The sequence below is a fragment of the Chiloscyllium plagiosum genome, chromosome 21 (assembly GCF_004010195.1).
Source record: "Chiloscyllium plagiosum isolate BGI_BamShark_2017 chromosome 21, ASM401019v2, whole genome shotgun sequence".
Classification (NCBI taxonomy): Eukaryota; Metazoa; Chordata; class Chondrichthyes; order Orectolobiformes; family Hemiscylliidae; genus Chiloscyllium; species Chiloscyllium plagiosum.
Window position 1 is genome coordinate 27765167 of NC_057730.1, and position 19497 is coordinate 27784663.

Below are 19497 nucleotides of genomic sequence, written 5' to 3' on the forward strand. Positions count from 1 at the left end.
GTGTGAGAACTTTAAAGCCTCAGGTCATATGCTACGATACAGCAACCATATCTTTTAAAGGTATACAGATCATGATACAGATGCAAAAGCAGAAAAGTGACTGATGTATTATCAGGTCTTCCACAACTCCCGACTCCTGAGGTGAGGAGTTGAACAGAAAGCTCAGTAGAATGATGGGTGATGATTGTGCTCCTGAACTAATGCCAGGAAGTGTGCATGTCCCAGGTTTACCCACCTTCCAATTATTTCTGCTTCTTTCTGTATAAACTCCTCCAAAATTTAAGTCAGGTGGAGATGGGGAGGCAGCAGCATTTTTGGTATGTCACCATTATTCTAAACCCATGACCAACAGATGAGAAGATCCAACTATCATTTAAACATTATTACATTAAACATTATTACATTTTTCATGGCTTTCAATGTAGTTTACACATCAGTTTTTTTTTAAAAACATTATTGGAAAAGAGTCAATGTCAGTAAAAAGGGAATCATGCAGAGTAGTTTTCATTGTGAAACAAAGTCCTCACACAATGATTTGTCTACCATCATATCTCTTGTCTACTATCATTAGCACATGCTAAAGAACTGGACCCGACAAATATCATATACATTTCACCTTTCACGAAAAAGATTTATGGTAGTGAGAAATTTCAACACAATTTTGGAGCTGCAGACAATCATAGTTGCTGCAGTCTATATAGTGTCTGAATATGGCATGGTGGCTCAGTGGTTAATACTACTGCCTCACAGCGCAAGGATCTAGGTTCAATTCCAACCTCGGGTGTCTGTCTGTATGTACAGCATGTCCTCCCTATGTCTGTGGGGGTTTGGTTGGGTGCTCCAGTTTCCTCCTCCAGGCCATGTTAAATTGCCTGTACTGTTCAGACACGTGCTGTCTAGGTAGATTAACTGCAGTGAATGAAAAGGGTAGGATACTCTTTTGAGCATCAGTGCACACTCGATGGGCTGAGCTGCCGCTATCTTCACTGTAGGCATTCTGTGAGTACACTAGCAAAGTGATAGTATTCCTGAGGCTTGAAAATGAGAGTTTAAGTTTAACAACCGCAACTTGGGAACTTAAACTCAATTAATAAATGCATTTGGAACAAAAAGCTAATATCAGAAATGATGATCATGAAACTTCTCAATCGCTGTTCAGGTTAATAAAATCTGGTTCACGAATGACCTTTATGGATGGAAACTTCCATTCCTACCTGATCTGACCTACATGTGACTTCAGATGTACAGCAATGTGACCGATTTTCAAGTGGTCTTCAAAATGGCCGAACAAGTTGGAAAGGCTCAAGCAATAAACCCTAACTTTCTGGCAATGCCAAGATCCTGGGAATATTAAACAGAGCTGGGATTTTGAGTTGCAAACTTAGTTTGTACCTATTTCTATATTTATTGGTCCAGATATTCTGGTCAACAGATCAAAGAGCAGATGTATGACCTGATACATGCTTTGGGATCTTGCAAAAAATCCAACCTGTTGACCTTCATGGGAATTAAACAAGACGTTTGAATTTACAAAAGAGAATTTCCCTACTCCCTGACTCACTGGGCAAAAGTCTTCAAATCAGAGACTTTAGACAGTTCCATGGCGCTTAACCAAGAAATATAGAAAAATCTGAATCTGCTCCTAAGTAACTACAGAATTGAGCCACCCACAATCATCTGACTCCTCTGATAACCTCGCAACTCAACTCCTTCCCTGGCAACCTAATTACCCCTGCAAAAATATCTGACTAGCCCTTACGCCCAACTACTCTTCCGAATCAGACTTGATGACTTAAAACTACCCCACCCTAGCATGACCTAACGACCACTCATCATCTAACTTCTGTTCTCCCTCCAATCCATATGACTACCTCCCAACATCCAGTTACTTCCTAACCCAACTAGCTCTAACCAACAATACCTCCTCTTTTTTTTCTCCACTTACGCATCTGCCAGTCTACCCACTGTGGATTTGTTGGGCCAAAGTGCCTGTTTCTATACTGTAGGGAATCTAATCTAATCTAATAGAATCTTACCACAGACATATACTTCAATCTCACATCATTCATTTCATCATCCATTAACCCATTCATTAATACCCATACTGAACATTCAAACTTACCCTCCAGCAGCTACTGCTGTAAAAAGCAAATGCTTGCACATCTCTCCCAAGTCCCCAACCACTAACCCAATGCTGCAGCATTCAGACTGTTCCCTTGAATAGACGCTGCACTCTGCCTTTCCGAAGAAGCTGCACACACAAAACCCAGCAGGAAATGCAGAATAGCATTGGGACAAGTGAAAGTTCAAGTGGAGAAGCAATCCAATAACTTGCCACAACATATCACATTAATTGGATAGCCATAAATCAAAACCACCGAAGGAAGAAACTGGTCATTGCCACAGTACAATCTGGGATATTGGAAGTCAGACTGTGGGAGCAGGCTGTTCAGCCCAGAGTCCACACCAACCCTCCAAAGACCCACCCAGACCCATCCCATCCCTGTAATCCTGCAATTCCCATCATTCATCCACCTAACCTACACATCCCTGTATACAATGGATCAATTTAGCATGGCCATTCCACATAACCTGCATATCTTTAGACTGTGGGAGAAAACAGGAGCACACAGAGACACCCAGCACAGACACAGGGAGAATGTGCAAACTCCACAGAGACAGACACCCAAGGATGGAATCAAACCCAGGTCCCTGGTACTATGAAGCAACCACTGCTAACCACTGAGCCTCTACCATCCTACTTTACATCGCATCCAATTTTCACTTCCATATCTCTTTAACAAGGATCCAATAAGTCTTGAAATCAAATTAAAGTTGAATTTCTTTTGGTCAGAGAAGTTTATTCATTATTTGCAAGTTTCCATCACCATTTGAGTAAGAAATGAAAAGTGAGTGCCTTTCTTTCTGTTCTTCTGTTTCTAGCATTTTTATAAAATCATGTTAGATGTATGTTTGATTCAAAACCATTCAGATAGTAGCACCAAACTTTTGGGGATTTCTGCAGGAGGCTACTGGAACCTGATAAAAGTAATGGAGAATTAGCAGGTAACTGTCATATCCAAAATTTTCAGAAGTCTTATTTGAGACAAAAACCTCTATCCAATTTCCACTAGCAAAGCTGACTCTCAAAGTCCAAGTCCTTGATCCTGGCCATCAAATGGATTGCAATATTGCCAATAGCTGCCTGTAAATTCAGTAACCCGAGGTATGCCAGCCTTTATGAGGCTCCAGAGCATTTCCATTAGCCCAGGCAGGTAGGCTGGAACCTTAGTGAGGAAGAGGCAGCAGGGAGCAGCGGGCTTGGATGCCAGGGCCACCATCACTCAACCTTCTACCCCACCCCCCAGTAATATAGACAAGCAGGCTGTATAGCTTCAAACACATTGAACAGGCCTGAAGTGGTTTTGATTTTTGCCAATGTTTCCTTATGAAAAAGTGATGCACAGCCTTAATATGGACTTCAGTAAGATGTTCAACAAGGTTCCCCATGGGAGACTGGTTAGCAAGGTTAGATCTCATGGAATACAGGGAGAACTAGCCATTTGGATACAGAACTGGCTCAAAGGTAGAAGACAGAGGGTGGTGGTGGAGGGTTATTTTTCAGACTGGAGGCCTGTAACCAATGGAGTGCCACAAGGATCGATGCTGGGTCCCCTACTTTTTGTCATTTACATAAATGATTTGGATGTGAGCATAAGAGGTGCAGTTAGTAAGTTTGCAGATGACACCAAAATTGGAGGTGTAGTGGACAGCGAAGAGGGTTACCTCAGATTACAACAAGATCTTGACTAGATGAGCCAATGGGCTGAGGAGTAGCAGATGGAGCTTAATTCAGATAAATGCGAGGTGCTGCATTTTGGGAAAGCAAATCTTAGCAGGACTTATACACTTAATGGTAAGGTCCTAGGGAGTGTTGCTGAACAAAGAGACCTTGGAGTGTAGGTTCATAGCTCCTTGAAAGTGGAGTTGCAAGTAGATAGGATAGTGAAGAAGGCGTTTGGTATGCTTTCCTTTATTGGTCAGAGTATTGAGTACAGGAGTTGGGAGGTCATGTTGCGGCTGTACAGGACGTTAGTTAGGCCACTGTTGGAGTAGTGTGTGCAATTCTGGTCTCCTTCCTATCGGAAAGATGTTGTGAAACTTGAAAGGGTTCAGAAAACATTTATAAGGATGTTGCCAGAGTTGGAGCATTTGAGCTATAAGGAGAAGCTGAACAGGCTGGGTCTGTTTTCCCTGGAGTGTCGGAGGCTGAGGGGTGACCTTATAGAGGTTTAATGAGTGCCAGAGGAAGTGGTGGAGGCTGGTACAATTGCAACATTTAAGAGGCATTTGGATGAGTATATGAATAGAAAGGGTTTGGAGGGATATGGGCCGGGTGCTGGCAGGTGGGACTAGATTGGGTTGGCATATCTGGTCGGAATGGACGGGTTGGACCGAAGGGTCTGTTTCCGTGCTGTACATCTCTATGACTCTATGACTCTAATCTTAATCTAACAAGTGCTGAAGGGCAGGAGAACGTGCCATGCCAGCTCAACCAATATAGTTGTCAGAAATATAATAACAGTGTTGAAAGATGAAACTTTCAAATTGAGAAGATAAGTGTGGTGATGATGAACAGTTTCAGCGTCAGCAACATGTTAGTTCAGTACCTAACTGTGTTAAATTCTTGACCGTGTTGTTGCGAGGTGTCAGCTCAGACCTTCTCGTTAGAAAAAGACGGAAAATGTAGCACTAAACTGCTCTGACACACACTGCTGCTGACACAAAAGCAACACTGGCTGCATTTGTGCAAGTTACTTACTTCTCACTCTTCTGATGAGACCAGAAAGGAACCCATAAAACACAATACATTGTGTGATACATGGTTCAAAAGTTGCATCTCAATGTATTTGTTTCATTTTCAGCAATGTGCGTCATTTAAGGTCTTGCATGACAGTCTTCAAAGTGTATTATTTTTATAGTCTGAAAAAAATAAGTTCAACTATTGAGATCAGCAAATTAATTAACTTATTGGAAGTGGTTGATGTTTCGAGGATTGTATGTAAATGTCATTTCAAATTATTTTCTGATTAGACTTCTACAGAGATGCAAGCTCAGTCATATTGGGTGTGATATTCCTCTCAATGTGATGGTGAAGAAGCTGGCGTGAAGAACAAGTAATTAGGTGAGTTGGCCCCAGAGAAATATCTGCCCTCTTTTTGCCACTTCAGCAATTAAGTAGTAGACAAGCGGGTCCATTCTTGATCTGCCACTAATTAATGCCCTGATTTGGCCTCAACTTGACTTGATTATCTGCCTACCTGGGGGGAGGAGAGTGTCTGGTTTTCCAACAGGGAAACTAGGGTGACATCCTCATCAAGTGGTAGATGAATGTAGGGTTTTCCATTTGTCCAAATCAGAGGGCAGCTGGGAAGGTGGTGAGGACCAGCTTCTTTCCTGAGGCTCCAACACCCTTGGTTATCCCCTCTCCCATGACTTCGACCCTATGAAGCCTTAAAAACACAGTCATTCACCTTCTCACAGTTACAGGCTCTCATGGATTCAATGACTTCAGCAACAGGGCTCCTGCCACTCTGCACTTTTAATACAACTTGGCACTTGATCTACAAACTGTCATTACTCAGTGCAGAGAGGTAGACACACTTGAAATGACCGTTCCCACACTCACTGCACAGATTACTAAATTTCAATTTTTTTCTGAAACAATCAATTGAAGAATCACATGCTAACACCAACAATTGCACGTGTAAATTCTGCAAATTGAAGCAACAAAGAATGTGAAAACTCCTGTTCAGCCTGACCTTTTAACTAAATTTAAAGCTAAGGGCTGGAATGAACAAGCCTGATAAAATGCTAAATGATATGCAATTACAATTGTGGATAATTTTACTCTCCAAAACAACAGAATACTAATCTGCAGATTGTGTAAACATTTCACGTTCACTTTAGTTAAAAGGGAACAAAACAAAGTATTGCTTTATCAACTGGAATAACAGCACAAAATTGGTGCTTATATCAAAATATGGAGGTGCCGGTGTTGGACTGGGGTTACAAAATTAAAAGTCACACAACATCAGGTTACTCCACAACCACCTGATGAAGGAGCAGTGCTACAAAAGCTAGTGCTTCTAAATACTCCCGTTGGACTATAACCTGGTGTTGTGATTTTTAACTTAATCAAAATAAATTGCTAATGCGAGCTACACAGATTTTCTACCGTAACCATTGTTTATCTAAGTAAATGAGTTGAGGAGACTGTTCTTGAATTTAGATGATCACTAACCTCAATAATTGCATGCTAATTCAGGGATTACATTTTCTCCCCAAAAGTACACTGAACAGTGTCTGTTGTAAGGGGAGTGCATTCAACTGAGTTATCAGACAGTCCGTCTGATTTTAAAGCATGTATATTTATTGATGCCTCAGTCAATCTAGTTTAACAAATGTGTACATAGTAAGTTAGGAACAAACAACTTTGTGCAGGAGTCCTCTGACAGAACATCAGCTCCATGATACAGGACTCTGTGCTCTGTAGTCTGTTGCCCAGAACGCAACCAAGACAAATATCAACTGAGCCTGGAGGACCATCAACTCAATGAAAGATGTTCTTTGGTCTCCCCAAGGCCTGTTGATCTTCCAGAGCAAGGAATTGCAGTTTGGCACATACCAAGTTCCAGGACTATGCGCTGAGGGATGCACTAAAGCTTGGAGCAGCTGCCACCAAGGTGCAGTGAGAAAAGACCACTGTCTGAGGTCTTCCTGCTGAAGTTAAATGGGGGTCTGTTGAGTTAATGAGACCCTCTTATTGACTTAAATGCATGTAAATATAGTCTGGTTCAAGTAAGAGATGTCTTTGGTTTGTTTGGATTGAGTCAAACTCCAATGTTTGTTTGTTTCCTTTATATGCTATTGTACAGAACCGAACTGTGTTTGTGACTCTGTTTATTATATGTGTATACAAAGAAGTATATTTTGAAATAAAAGAAAAGTCCTCCGAAAGTAAAACATAAAATTCTACCATGAGTGACACAGTAGTGTTGATTTTATATAATGAGGATCCAAATCTGTTTTTTTTTCTAAAATGGCTTATTATTCTCTGGATCACTGTTGGGCCTTGCTTCTGCACTGGCACATTCAGCTAGATCCACCATTGCTGTGCTGCTGAGTTTAAAATGGCAGATCAAGGTCCAATGACATGACAGGAGCTTTTGCATTAAAGAGGAGCACAGCAGTTTGACTTGGCTCACCTTGCCACCTTGTCCTGAAAATAGCAATTGGCTCCAGCCAGGCAGAAAGCTCCCCCCTCTCTATTTTAACTCTTCCATCTGGAGGATATAAAATCAAGATGAATGAATGGGAGCAATAGGCTGTTGGCTACACTGGAGCAACATAACTATATGCTGTCAAAACATGGGGTATTACACAACATGTTTCCCACAGGCTATTTCTAACAAGCAGACTGCAAAACAGAGAATATAACATCAAAAGGGTGGCAGTGAGGTAGTAAAAAACACAAAGCTACCTCCATTTACAACATTTAGATTTTATGAAGTTCCCATTAATCAGTATGGGTTAAGAAGTGTAAAATGACTGCCTCAATGAAGAATAGATTATCATGTTTACATCTAAACAGTACACTCTGCATTTCCTTTTCCCTGTTTTCTATATTTGCCATAGAAAAGGGCAGTGGACCAAGAAGATGTTTAATCTTGAATCTATATCACAAGATGCACACACGTAATAAGATATTGTGTCATAGGTTCATAGTATGGCTTATCCATTCAAATTGCACTGTATGAAACAACATCCAAAAAGCATGTAAGTTAAATTTCAAGCATAAAATTAAAATTGCTACAGCACCCCATTACTTCGTATCTTCAACAACTAGGTATTTTAACTCATACTTGATAGTTTACCGTTTCAGCTCAAAGGTTAAGATAATCCATTATTTCCCCATAAATTATAAATACTTTTATTTGCATTAATCATATGTTTTATGTCCAACACCTCTTCCCAATATGAAAGGACAGTTGATAAATGTAAGTCTACTTAAGCTCCATTTTGTACTTTTTCACTGGTATGCAGTTAAAGCTATTTTTATAGAAGAATGATATTGGTGGTTTCTACACCCCATAACATGACATCCTGCTTTCCAAATGTGGAGAAATAAATATCATGGGAAGCCTGAGGAGAGAATATAAAATACATCACATTCAGACGCGTTCTAAATCAATTTGATTCGATCCAACTGGCTGGAAGATTCTTATTACCTTATGACTACTGTGAATCTACTCCAAGGATCAGACAGCACGAATCAAATCCTGGTCAGTTTTAAATGCAGAATATTAATTACAGATCAATATTAATAATTTTTACACTGTGTATGAATTAAAACATCAGGTTTTGAATCTTTTAACTTGCACAGGCATTGATAAGTCAGACGTTTCCCAGAACATTTGCAGGTGCTTCCATTTTATTCAACTTTTCATTTCAAGTCTTTCAAAGTGGAGAACGGTGAAATAATGCAATAGAGAGTTGACACGTAACAGTTGTAATTTCTGTTCAATGAGTAGCCAGTGTTCGAAGGGCAGTTAGTGTAGCAAGCCAAAGTCCAGCTGCAAGATTAAATGTTCAACATTTTACCTTACAGGCAGAGAAGCAAAGTTATAACAGAATTAAAGGGAAAGGACAAAATTGGGTCATTCAAGGGGGTTCTGACCTAAGCCAAGATATATATTTATCCTTCGCCAAAGGGGAGCAAGTCTTGGGCAAGAAAATGAGAAAGAAAATCCAATAGAACACACACACCGTACAATTCAAAACAAGCAGTTGAGAAATTAACAAGGAAAGCAGAGGGGTTTTGGGTATGTTTCCCTCAGTCCTCAGCTCAATTTCTCAAGAAGGTATTCAAAAGAACCGACATGCTGTGAGAGGATCGTGCATCTCCCCAGAGTTCACAGTAATCTGGAAAACAAGGTTAACCTCATTTCAGTTAAAGAGAATACACCATTGCTTCTTATTGCAACAGCTTCCAGATTATCTGAAATATGAAGGATCGTGGTATCTCACTTAAATTATTATACATCATGATGTACTGTGCAACATAATTTCAACCGGAAGATGTGCATGGGTCCAAGAAAACATTTATATGGACACCCCAGTAAGACAAAATTGTCCTAACAACAGCATCCTTGTTACTGTTATTGAATAAATTGATATTTAGACATTCAAATGATACATCAGAACATTGCTTGACTGACTTAATGTTTAATCTACAATTTACTAAACCTTTTTGAAGTTGTTAGAATTATCAGCACCTTTTCCTTAATATACCTATCCAGTATGTTGTAAAATGCATGGGGTTTAACAGGTAACTATGAGGATTGCAAAAGGGAGGGTGCAGATGATAAAATAAGAATAAATTACTTCTGCTTAGGGCAATGTAAGCAGGTCATGCAGCATGGAGCTAGTACTTGAGACCAGGCTGGCATTAAAGTAAGAATTTGATTAGTTCTCCTCCAATTGGTGATAATAAGCAAGTTTATAACTCTCAAGATGGGTAAGAATATAATAATTGGGTTTAATGAAACCTATCCAAATACAACAAGGTGAAATCATATGGTTGCACATGCACCAGTCCTTAAACATAACATTTTTCTCATGTTGTGAAAATCTGGTCCATACCACCAGGGTAAATCATTCAATTCTAATGGGTCCAGTACTTCATCGTCTCACAACTGTAGTTCCAGAATTATTACATCCAATAGAATTTCAAAATCATCTGCTGAATTTTGTTTACAAATATGAATTATCAATCCAGGACAGGCTGGTTATTCAGCAAAATGCCTCCTTGATAACTGTGCCCTGATTACTGCATTATCATTAAATGTTAATTTCTATTCATTAAAATGAGAACAGTGACAAAGTTTAGTTCAAATAAAGTTATTGCATTCTAAATGGTGTTTCTTGCAAGAACAATTAGAATTTTGCTGTCAGAAGGTGCTTATTAATTATTTTGCATCAGCTGTCATGATAATGGTCCTCAGAAATTTCTGGGAACATCCCAGTCTGATTTTCAAAGAGATGTAGTCGAGGAAAAAAATTAGTTTCTGTCTACACATCTTCAGCTCAACTTTTTTTCTTAATTCCCCATTGCAGTGCTGCACCAACAAAGCAACATGACTATCCTTAGGTTTAGATTAGAAAGATATTTACATATTTCTCTGAATCCTGCCAGTATTAACAGATTCTCTAAATCAAAAAAGTCAGGATATTTCCTTCTAGCAGCCAGCTAATTTCTATTCTGCATGTGTAGTATTTTATGAAAGGAACAGGATCAAAACTCAATGAGATCTCCCCACAGCTGGAGATTGTGACAGCACAGAGACCAAAGACAGAGGCTCCAAATACCCCATTGCAGCACAGGCATTAAATATGCTATTTTTCCTAATTAAATTCATTGGGCTTCAGTCCTGACAGGGAAGGAGGGGAAGTGAAATGTGAAAAAGTCAATTGTTCTGAATTGCATACAATCGTCATTAAATGACTGATGTGGGCAGAAATTGACAGATTTCCTCCTGAGAACTGGTATTAAACACCTGAATCTAAAACTGATGGCGTTGCGACCTACAGAGCATCTGGATATCATTGATGATCTTTCAAGGAAGAATGTGCACAGAGACAAATTCAAAACGGTCTCATTTTATTTTCCATGCAGCCAACGCCAGAAAATCAAGGAAACTAAGATGAATTATCCTGACTGCAAGAGTCTTGTGTACTATTGAAAACTATTTCTTCTCAGGAGAATGAAAAGGAACATAGAATTGGGCTTTCGGTTTAATTTAAAAATCCCACTTATTATGCATTTTTACAGTAAGCAGGAGGATAAATGAGCTTTTAGGCCATAAGTTGTAATTTACATATCTCTAAATTACAGCAAATAACAATTTTGCCTGAATCACTTTTTTATATGTGCTCCTCTGTATCTTTATCACTTTTCCACTTTTGAAATGTATTTATCACAAGAAATAAGGATAGTGCAGTTTGATTTTGATATTTTAATAAAGGATAATTCATTTCAACAGCAGAGTACTGCTTTCTTCAAAGTATTCAATTTTTTTTTTAAAACACCGTAATATTTTTCACCTGACACAAAGCAGTAACCAAGCCAATGCAAAATCAAAATTTACAACCATTAATCTATTCGCAAGGTAAAACTGGGGAGATAGTTCCTTTTTGAATTCTTTGTGCTGACGCGTAACCTTCAAAATTAAATAAGCAAAGATTTGCTCACAAGGCACTGGAATTCACTTCTAGTTTGATGCATTTTATATACTTAAAGAGAATACAACTTTCGGATTATATCTATCAGCCTTTGGATAAGTATACAGCCCCAGCTTGTAGGAGAAACAGGTGGCAGGTGAGCAGTAGTAATGTAGGCTTCTGTCAGTCATGCAAGTCTAACAATGGCTGCATGTTTTCACATGAAAATGTTACAAATTAACACAAGGAAGTAAAATTGTGCAACAATAAAAAGGTGGAAACAAACATTTTTTGCCAGAATTTTGGCAGCAGCATACTGAAGCATCAGATACCTTCCGCTGTAGTTGTGTAATGAAAGGAAAACAAAAGTGCATATTCCAAAATCAAAGCATTGGAATTCGAAGAAGAATGCAAGAGTAGAACTTGACTTTGTGCACAAGTGTAAATTGGGAGTTAACAAGTCAGCAGCCTATTTTAATTTTCACACACAAAGTCCAAGGTCATCCCTAGGAGTCTAAAACCTGGCCATGATTGGATGTTCATTTTTGACCACTCTCAATGGGTGCCTTTTCTTTTGAGATGTCAGCTGCACTGCTGTGTGAAGTATATTGCAGTAGCTGAAACCTTCATCTCAATGAGCGAGAACAGCAGCAATCTTGCCCTGTAGGGGCATCCCTATTCATGAACCGTACTGATGGGAGCTGTGGAGAAGCCTGCAGAGAGTATCCTCTTCACTTACTGTGCAAACAGTCAGAAGGGGGAAGTCCAAACAAGTAACAAAAAGCAAGAGTGAAGAATTACATTCCTGATAATGGGTTACAACTGTTATCTAAATCAATGGGTTGTGTGATGCCAGGAACTGAGTTTTAAAATTATTTTGGACTTTAAAATTCAACCTTGGTATTGGGCATTTTTGGAGGGGTTTTGAAATGTGCATTGGTATTTTTAAAATATGAACAAGTTTATATTTTAATGATTCCAATCACATTTCAACTCCATATGGACTGCTGAGCTAGAGAATGGATTGATGGAAAATAAGAAGCAATGGTTTCTGAAGCCTAACATATTTGCAAAAGGTGAGTGCACACAAACTTGGTTTTATGATGATTGTTGGTGAGGAATAATTCTCAGCAACATTTAATACCTTACATATAGTGTGAAAATAAATAAAATAATAAAGCAACCTTTATTCTGTTTAAAACGTGACTTGTAGTTGCATACAGTTTCCAACTCCCAGTGTTATTCTTTGGAAATTATTATTTCTTGACTACATGAAATAAATTGCTTCTCAGTTTGGGACATTCAGAAAATGTCATTATTGCTCAAAGATGAGTTTGTCTGGAAAAGTTGATATCACCACAAGAAAGGTAAACCTCCCTTTGTTTAAAACCAGTACTATTTTACAAAGTATCCTTTCGATACTAATTTGCAACTTTAATAGTTCTGCCATTGGAATACAAATAGTCAGATATGATGTGATTTGTTTTATCACTAAAAATTAACTATTAGTCTTTTTTCTTTCAAAGATGCCTCATTCTCATGAAAGCGACACAAACAATTGTTCGAAAAGACAGGGAACAAGATGCATTTAAACTTCTATGTAGCTCTCAATTGCGTTATACAAAAAAACTTATTCTAACAGCGAGGCCAATCAAGTAACTACTGTATAACAAAATCACCAAAAGCAGCAGAAAATAAAAATTTCAGATATCTATTGAGCATTCTATTGACACAATATGCTTAATGTAGCAAAACATTAAAACTCAAATCTTGCATAAATGATCCAGTTGACAGATTATATTATAAATTTATCTCAATCTGCACAACATTCTTTCAAAGAGGTTTATGAAATATTTTACTGTATGAAGTGCATAGAATAGATCTTCCACCATTGCTGTATCCTCCTCTTTATAAATCGACAAAAATACAATCTAGGCAAAGCAATTCCAAATCCCAAAGGGAGTAATTTTAACTGTGTGATAGCACAGAACAGGTGAAAGCAAATTCACAACTTGTTTTACATTTCTCTCAAATTTTATTTCCATCATCTTCAATTGAGAGAGATAGTAAACGGGTTGCCAGTTTGCTATTGCCAGTTTTATACTATAGCACAAAGTCAAGATTGCCCAGGGTGTTCACATTTTCCTCAGTGCTAGAGTGACTTTTCCATTAAATAAATGCTGGTGACAAAACATTCTCTGTTTCTCCTGCCCAGATACATGTACGATTTCACCACGTATGTTCATACATAAAGCAATATGCCCAGACTGGAAAACGGCATTAATAGTACTCGAATTACTGCAACAAAATGAAAACATCTTCTCGTAAGGAATTAAAACAGATATTTCAATCACTCCTTTCAGCATTTGTTGTGCACAGAATCACAGCATGCATCCTCATTATTTAAAGTTTTTAAAAGTTTATGATTATGAAACAAGCTTTTCGAAGATTTTCTTCTAAACTAGATGAACAAACTAAGTCAACAATTACAAAATAATCCTTGGGTGTAATAGAGAATTAGCACCTACTTGCAAACCTAGAAGACTTTAAGTGAAAATGTCTGCAAATGATTTGGATTTTATAGTGCCTACTTTGAGCACTGGCTTTACTTGCAAATTTATTCTTTGTGTAAATACTTCATAAGACAAAGTATGTGTATCATGGTAAGAAGAAGATATCAAAACAATCGTGTCACAATAGCGTAGAAGCTCCCAAACACCAACATTAGTAGAATACAATGTTTCACATTTATAGAAGCACATACAAACAAGATGTGAAATTATTTTTTTCCATTTTTGATAGTTATTTTAATCTAAATAAATGGAGGCTAAAGCAGTCTTTTGTATTTGAGCAAAAGTATAGCAAACTATGAAAATGAATCTGAGCTGTCTTTTCCAATTTAAATGACTGATTAATCAAGTTATTTTACCACAACAGTAATTATAAAGTGATACAACACTTGACATGTTCATCATAGATTACAATTCACTAAGTTGGAGATGCTGCTAATTGGTAAACTCACTACAGGTTCACTTTGAAAAAAACTGAATGGTTTCAAACATTATCTTCGCTTCTACAAAGAGGCTAGTTCAATTTCTGTTTCAACAGCATTCAGAAATGAGCAAGAATGATACATACATTTTGTTAATTCAGTCCATGCTGGAGAATGAAATGATACATGCTTCACAAATCATGTCATGCTTAAACACATGGTACTGAAAGATACCGTGCTGGCAAACAGCATTACAGCTGTGGCAGAGGTCAAGCCAATGAGCCAGCAAGTCAAAGCATTGAGGTGGATGAGAGCAGGGCAAAGAAACACAGCAGATCCAATAAAGAGAATTTTTTTTGCTTAGGAACTGTCAAACAAAGTGATGGTGCCACACTAAGGTGCTGAAGGTAACATTAAACAAATGTGGACTAGTAGGAGGTTAGCATATGAAAACAACCACAGAAGCAACTAAGACAGACAAAGTGAAAAAGTCAGATTCTTTGTCTTCCCTCTATTGAACTCTCGTTAATATTTTGTCATTTATGCAGCTGGTTTTAATGGAAGTATGCATTTTTTAAAATCATAGTTATTGAATTAGAGACTGACGTCACGTTTTCTCAGTTTTATGACACTTTTTTCTCCTGTTACCCCAAATATGAGCACTGACCTATGCCCCCTCATCCCCTTGCTCTGCAATCTTGAACTTTCATATGCAAATCATCACTTTATGAGGTTGAGTGACCTACGGTAAGTCAAATCAATCAACAACCATGACCATTCGGACCATTTCAAACAACTAATATATTTTGCTATACACGCAAAGATTCATTTATTTATTAGAAATACCAGTGTAGACTTGTATACATTCACACATTTCAACAACTTTTCTTGATTACTTAGATTTTTAATCCAATTTATTTTTTCCACCTGCAAAATATGTAATTTTGTTTTAACAGAACTATGCAATACAAAATGCTCTATTTTACTCGATTTTTAAATTAGTTTTATGAAATTCCAATTTCAACTACCTGATTACTAATTAGTTAAAGACCCTAGTTAACTATTTTACTCAAAATTTGCCATAGTGAAAGAAAAACATCTAAATGAGCAGCATTTGATTTTCAACAATCTCTATTTTAAATTTGGTACAAAAATTAGACAAGTAACATTTCCTCAAAAAATGTAAAAATATTTTCTACACTGCTTTTTAATGGTCATATAGAAAAGTTAGTGGTCAGAGGCTCTTTTTTTGTCTGTTGACTGCTTGAAGAATGGCAATACATGTGTTGAAAACATAAAGAATAAAAATAGTAATTGTGCAATAAATCTTCCCAACAAACATTGAACTTATACATAATAATGTGCATATTATTTTAATTATTAAATGAATGGCATGAAATTATGTCACAATAGCAGGTTGTATAAATACAGCAACAGTTATTGATATCATAAATAGGACATCCAAAGCCCCAGATCTGCCACACCACAGAATTTTGCAAATTAAAGCATGCATATATGAACTTTGACTGCTGACAATATACAGTTTCCATCTAATAGAAAGGAATTTCAGTCTTATATGTCTGAAGCTATCAAATTCAATACAAGACTTTCATTTCCCTTCAATAAAGTCCAGAATTTTTGCAACCATACAATATATGGAAACCGCTTTTGAATTGAAAATTGCCTGAATGAATTGTGCAAAAGGCCGTACATTCAATAGTCTTCGACAACAGTGCAGCAAAAAAAAAGTTGCAAGGTTATAATGGATCAGGAATTTAAACAATCTCCCATCTAACAGATACCTCAGGATTTGATTGGTGATAGATCATTCTTCTGACTGTTTCAAGAAACTCATGTGGTAGCAACCACCTCAGAGGCAAAATTTAATAAACCTTTCCAAAGAATTTGTGCTAAAAACAAATTGCACGTAAATTTTTACATACCTGAGAAACAGTATGCAGTACTAGGTATCTTTTTTCCCCCATTAAGCATCACTGTTTTCATCAAACTTTGGCAAAATAACAGGGCTAAGACTGTGAATTATTACTGCAGAGAATAGAAATTCTCCTTACCTGCTGTAGGTACATGAAAGTCAAGGCACAGGAGAGCTGGGGACACATGCCTACATTGGGCAAAGCGACACAGGTTGCACCCGTCAGAGGATGCTGCATTCTGTTACTCTGGGGTCTGGAAAGAACCAGCGAGGGGGCTTGCATGCACACACGCTTCTCTTGTATCTTCTTTCAGGACCAATTCACAGGCAGCCTTGTGCCAAGTTGCATTGAAATAAGGAAGCTTTCTCTCTCTCTCTCTCTCTCTTTTATTTTGTGAAGCAGTGCAGCATACAAAAGACCCAGCCGTCAACCCACCAGGCCTGTGAAGACAGTTTTAAAAAAAAATCTGCACAGAGCTAAACTCAGGTTCCTGCCTGGCGATGAACATGTGCAACTCTTCTAATGACAGAGTGAGGGAAGACTCGTCACACAGCATTAGTTGCTGACTAGTGGAGAGCGTCTGATTCACTGGGGCTCAGTCGGCTGGTGCTGATGTTGCATGGTTCTCATTTGTCAAATGGGTCTTAGGGCAGAGTCTTTTCACACTCTCCCCTTGCACTGAAACTCAAATACTGCATTTTAAAAATCCCAAGAGAGGCCCGGCTGAATCGTGTATGGCTGGAAGATTTTGGCAATTAATGTCACTATCCAGCTGAGACCATGCTGCCAGCTTGATGTAATCACTTAAATGCGGAATTAACCTGCATTAAACAATGGGAAAAAAATGGGCGAGGGGTGGGAATATCCCAACGCGAGAGACACAGGAGCAGAAAGCATCCAGCCACTCAATTCGTTCTATGTCAAATAATTTCAGCAAAACCTCGTCATAAATCATCAAGCAAATCATTTTTGATTACGGGAATTAACACTTAATCCACTTACAAGAAGGTCTGTTCAGGAAGTGACAACTGTTTTCCAATTCTGTCACAAGGTTGATAAACTGAGCGCTGCGCTTGGAAATTAACAAACTTTTCATCATGCAAAAACAATGTGAAACTAAGGCGTCCCTCTCTCTCTCTCTCTCCACCGACAGAAATATGCCGCGTCTTCCTGCTTTGCCTCCACTGCATCAGGCTTTGCTATGCAAAACTCGGTGCATGACATCTCTTTTCTCCAATGAAACATGATAAATAATAAATAATGTTCTAATTTGACCCAATCAAGTGCGATGCAACGGCAGACAACAAAAAAAAACACAGAAAGGTGAATAAAATTAGTCACATCTAAGGAAAGATATTTTTGAAGTGCAGGTAGAGCTACAGAATGCTCTGTGTCCAGAAACAACGCTTTGTAAAATATATTTCCCTTTCAGATCAAAGTGTACCCTGCCAGTTGTGATTTCTTGACAAAAATGCCTATCGCCATTTCATGACTTTATTATTGCTTTTGGTCTATAGTAGCTCTTTGCAGTAGATTAAGAGATTATGAAGGCTTGCATTAACCTCAGGCAATAAAGAATTGCTAATTTTCTGTTTCTATTAAGCAGTGTGGTACTTCCAAAGAATTCACCAGCATTTAATACCAAATGTCTAGTGACTTGACTTCAACCATCAACTCCCTCCGTATTATTTCACTGCTCTTTATGAAAAGGTTACCAGATTTCATTTCATTCGTGGAGTACTATTCATTAAAACTAGCATTTATAAATAGAGTAGCTTGATATCAGACATTCCTCTTTGTACATCTTTGTCACAGCCCCCTCCCAACCCTCAACTTGGGCCCTTTCTTTCGCAGCTAGGATTAGTGGATTGTTTATTGATGAATAGAAGAAGTATAGATTTTGTTTTCAAAAAGTGCCCAGGCAAATGTTGCTGCTGTTGGGAATCAGTAAATGATGTGGCATTTCTCTTCAGCATCTTTTGCTTATATTTGCTTTCTGTTTGCTGCCTATAAAACAATAGCCACTATGCTTTATAATTTGAGCTTTTTCTCGTGCAATATGCTACAATACAAATAAAAATATTTTTATTCAGGAAATGCACTGCTTAGGGAACACACTTCACTTGGTGCCTGTGCAGTTCATGCAGTACCAGCAACATATATCTAAACAGTACTGTAGATTTTGCAAACATGATCTGTTTGGCATAAACAAATTACTTATTTCCATACAATTTTCGTACAACACAACTCATGATTACAGCACTTATGAAAATCACAAGAGTTGTGTCCATAATTATATTTGGATTTTTGTTGTATGTTCATATTAAAGTGGGAGGCTGGATGAGTTTTTTGAATGTTGACTCCTTTATTGATGTTGCAATATTTATTACTGAGAAATTGGGAGGAATATGTTTCACGTTTGTTCTAGGTATGGTGCAAGAAGTATATTGCATATTGCAGTGATACTGAATCTGAAAGAGTTGATCAGAGTATAGGATATGGGCGATGGCCTACTGAAATTGTTTTTTTAAGTTTATAAAGGTTTCAGGAGGTTTGTCAGGTTTCAGTTTGAATTCGTAGCAAAGAACAGAACTATCTCAGAAGCTACTTTTCAGACACTGGAAAGACTTCGTGGAAAGGTCTATCTAATTAGTCCCACTTCCCCAGCTCATTCCGACATGCAGCATATGGCATGTATGTGACAACTTTGAAGCAAAAGGCACTGACTTTGAAATATCAGAGAAATATCTAAAAGATGAACAATTGAGGAGCTAAAAATAAGACAGGAACCCAAAATTCAAGTCCTCATACTATTCCAATATGAGTTTTACCACACTATTACAATAAATGTTTACTCAAGCATGAATAAACTCATGCTATTTCAATATAAATATACCCACACTATTCTCAAGAGTACACCATTCCAATGTCTACTTAACCCACTCCAATATCACTGCACTAGCATGTTTCCCATATCGGTGAATCCACACTATTCTGATATGAGTGTACTAACAGCATTCCAATTTGAATGTACCCTCACTATTTACATATGAATAAATTCATATTGTTCTATTATTATTTCCATGTTTGACGAGCGGCTTGAATCATTTCAGGGTAAATTGAGGACCAAAGTTCAGGGGGATAATAATAATTTTTCTGAAAATGCCAATTTTAATCCCATTTCGTATGTTGCCTCTGGTAAAAGACATTACTCTGGGGCTACAAAAGATTTAATTGGGAGGGGGTGGGGGAACAGCTGGAAGTTCTGACTCATGTGAGAAACAATGA

At 37.9% G+C, this 19497-nt stretch overlaps 1 protein-coding gene across 14 annotated transcripts in view; it reads right to left on the reverse strand.

Annotated features, from left to right (window-relative positions):
- rbfox1 (RNA binding fox-1 homolog 1) overlaps nt 1-19497 on the reverse strand; it is a 1725607-nt gene that overhangs the window by 498021 nt on the left and 1208089 nt on the right. For 2 of the 14 annotated variants that reach the window (XM_043711598.1, XM_043711599.1), the window contains exon 1: nt 16348-16700. The exons of 9 other annotated variants lie outside the window; for them this stretch is intronic. In XM_043711598.1, the coding sequence (XP_043567533.1) occupies nt 16348-16491 (144 nt within the window). In that variant the 5' untranslated portion in view covers nt 16492-16700. Of the gene's footprint in view, nt 1-16347; nt 17058-17211; nt 17293-19497 lie in introns of those variants that run through there. 3 more of the 14 variants (XM_043711610.1, XM_043711613.1, XM_043711601.1) reach the window with 3 other exon arrangements.